The sequence below is a fragment of the Ipomoea nil genome, unplaced genomic scaffold (genome assembly GCF_001879475.1).
Source record: "Ipomoea nil cultivar Tokyo-kokei standard unplaced genomic scaffold, Asagao_1.1 scaffold0207, whole genome shotgun sequence".
Taxonomy (NCBI): domain Eukaryota; kingdom Viridiplantae; phylum Streptophyta; class Magnoliopsida; order Solanales; family Convolvulaceae; genus Ipomoea; species Ipomoea nil.
Genome location: NW_017616635.1, coordinates 929,199 through 932,545, shown reverse-complemented (window position 1 = coordinate 932,545; position 3,347 = coordinate 929,199). Strand labels below are relative to the sequence as shown.

At 44.6% G+C, this 3,347-nt stretch overlaps 1 protein-coding gene across 1 annotated transcript; it reads left to right on the top strand.

Moving 5' to 3' along the window:
• The first annotated feature begins 2,036 nt into the window (after positions 1-2,036).
• Positions 2,037-3,347, top strand: LOC109191664 (rRNA biogenesis protein rrp36-like). Its single transcript, XM_019342291.1, has one exon. The coding sequence runs from the start codon at positions 2,037-2,039 to the stop codon at positions 3,345-3,347; it is 1,311 nt and encodes a 436-aa protein (XP_019197836.1).

Sequence of the window (3,347 nt, the reverse complement as noted above, 5' to 3'; positions counted from 1 at the left end):
TCTTTCATTCACTCTCCGTCTCAAAAACCATATTGCCATCTCTATATTCTTTCAACACTTCAGAATGGCGGAGAACACCCAAGATACCCTCCTCAATGAAGAACCAGAAACCCAAGCTCCGTTGGAAATTCCTTCCTTCCCTACGGAAGATATACGATTCATCGAATCTAGGGCTCCACTTATTATCGGAGGAAGCATGTGGGACGCTCATGGGTTCCTCGAATATGTTCTTGATCGCAAGTTTGGAGAAGACATCATTAATCTGCTTACAGAAACAGGGTTATACAGGTTTATCAGTCATCTCTATACTTTATGGTATCTTATTGATGTTGCGCAATTTTACTTGAATGCAACTGTCTCTTCCGATTCTCTAACCATCACGTCTAGAGTTCATAATCATCAAGTGGTTATAACATCAGAGGACATACGAGCAGCGTATGAATTTCCTCAGAGAGATGAGACATACCAGGCCAACCTCTCTTTCTATCACTATGACCCCAGTGAGTTTTATGATACCATCAAGAACAACCATGCACCCTCGAAAACGGAGATTACATGGCCTTTGAAGAAAAAGTGGTTCCGTCTGGACTATAAGTTCACTGTGGACATCTTCAATAAGATCATAGATCACAAAACGTCTGGAACAGATGATGTCACGAAGGAAAAGCTTAAGATGCTGCATGTATTTCTTCACCAACACAAAGTTGACTGGTCGAAAGTTATTTTCAACAACCTTGTCCATACTGTCATCTTCAACAGAAAAAGTCCTGGTGATATCACCAAGAAATTAGGCTACGGATTTTTGGTTAGTCATATACTTGTCACAAAGGATGTTCTTATGAGACCAGGAATCCGCCCAAGACAAAAGGCCTGCCACATGAAGCAGAAGCCCTCCGGTTATGACAAGCAGAAAGCTCTGGAGTTGGGTATTCCTTTGGAAATGGTGAAATCCAAACGAAAGTCAAGGACACCGAAAGAATCAGAAGATGATCAACCAAAGAAGAAAAGACAAAAGAAAGAAAAGCGCTCCTCTCGGAGTAAGTCTAAAGAGGAAGCTGTGAGTACACCCACACCCACTCTCAGATCTCCAAAATCTCCCGCAGAAAAGAAGACCCTTACCTCACCCATTCCTCCTCCAGACAAAATTGTTGTCGAAGACTCCTCTAATGAAGACAATTTAGCTCTGTCAAACCTTGGTAAATCGAGACGTTTTCGTTCTCCTGTCAAAACGAAGTTTGGTTCATCTTCCTCCCCGAAAGTATACGAAACACCGAGAAAAGCACTCTCTCAGGGGGAAGAAGACACGAGAGAAGCTCTCTCACAGGGGGAAGATCAGCCGAAAGAAACCTCTCCAGAAAAACCCTCTGATCAACAAGAGCCAAACCTTAGCCTCTCTTCTCCTCAAGCCCTTCATACACAAGAACCCATTTCAGCAGAGCGAAACATTCAAAGCTCGACACACGAACCTGCTGCTATGTACATGGAGGTCGGTCACTTAAGTCTTCCACAAGAACCTGGTTTGCCAGCAAAGACGAAAGAAGTGGTTGCTGAATTGACTGAAATTCCGCCTCTTCCACAAAAACCTACCACTGCAGAGCAGGTAACAGAAAATCTAACACAAGAACCTGCATTGGCAGATGAGACAGCCATTGTACCAATTGGCACTCCTGACATTCCGAAGACATTGACACCTGTTCCCGAAGTCACAACAAAACCACCAGTTGCTGCACCCATTCCTCCATCTCCAGATCAACTGCTTCGTGAGTCCATTAAAAATGACTACAACAGAGTGTTGCAGTGGCAAAAATGGCGCACAGCCCCCTGACCACATTCATCAAAACCTTTGAAGCCATGAAAGATGAAGAAAAGTTTGCTCTTGAGTGGCTTGAGACCAAGGATCTCAATGAAGCACTGCGACTTGAAAAATAAGACGAGTGTTCTGTTACAAAATGACAAATCGTACTCTCTGAAAGGACAAAGCTCCGATTTGCATAGAGCTCAACAAACTTCCTTTGGACCCAGCATTTGAAGAAGAAATGAAGATAGTTCGTTATACCATCCTGGAGAAAGAACATCAAAATGATCCTGACTGCAGCGTCAGTGGCTCGAAAGATGAGCAAGGTCGAGAACTTGACACGACCGAAAATGAAGAAAAAGACGATACTGACGATGTCGAAGATGCAGATGATGAGAACGATGATGATGATGATGACAATGATGATTCAGGAAATGATGGTGATAATGGAGCTAATCCAAATTATGACAGTGAATCTCCTCTTTTGGTCGGACCTGATTATGACACTGTTCCCGAAAGATCTCCAGCTCAGAAATCACCTTCCAACAGTGATGGCACAAGGGAAGCATCACAACAAGATGAAGACGTCTCAACTAATCATCCTGAAGATCTATCTCGAGCCCTCGTTCCACATGTTCAACCCATGGACGAGACTCCAATAAAACGAGAGGAAGCAGTTGTACATGAGGGTAACCTGGAAGCCTCCCCAATTCTTCTCAGCTCGGGTAGTGGTGGCAAAAAGGATGCACCACTTCAAGGAGATCAAGTTGAAACCCCACAAACCAACATTGAAGAAGAATCTCCTCCAGTGTCCCCACGAGTAGTCATGAATCTCATGAGAGAAACAGTCCATGCTGCCGAAACCATACATCAACAGTACTTGATTCTTAGGCAAAGGGACACCAATGTCTTGGAGGACTTGTCCAAGAAGGTGGATCAGTTGATAGCTGCACAAGCTCAACCTCATCCGCCACCACAAGAGCCATCTCAACCTCCACCGCAAGCTAATCCTGACCGACAATTTCACAAGCGCGTGGCTAAGGAACTCCATGAACTCAATACCGCTGTCAACAAAGTGGCTCACCAACAGCACGAACTCAAGCACTCACACTTCAGTCTCAAAGAGCGTGTTGACTTAGCTTGCTCCAAGATAGATACTTCCCAAGACAACGCATACCAACTGGGACAATATGCTCTTCAAACTCTCGGGTATGCCCAAGACATTCTGAATGCAGTTAATCAACTCTCCGTCATTCCTCCTACCACTTGTGCCGATGATGCCAAAAAGGGGGAAAAGCGACACCATGATAATGATAGGGATGACGATCATCCGAGGGAAAACACGAGAGAACGCTCACGCTCTCCATCTCTTGCACTAAGGGATTCTGGGCAAAGAAGTACAAATCCTCCATCCAAGTCTCGTGGTCACCATCCTTCCCAGACAAGACACTATTCAAATCGGGGCCATTCCCAACCCAGATCACAGTCTCTCAAGCAACATCAATCCTATGGTTCTGAATCACAATTTGTATTTGCTGGGCTCTCCAAGTGA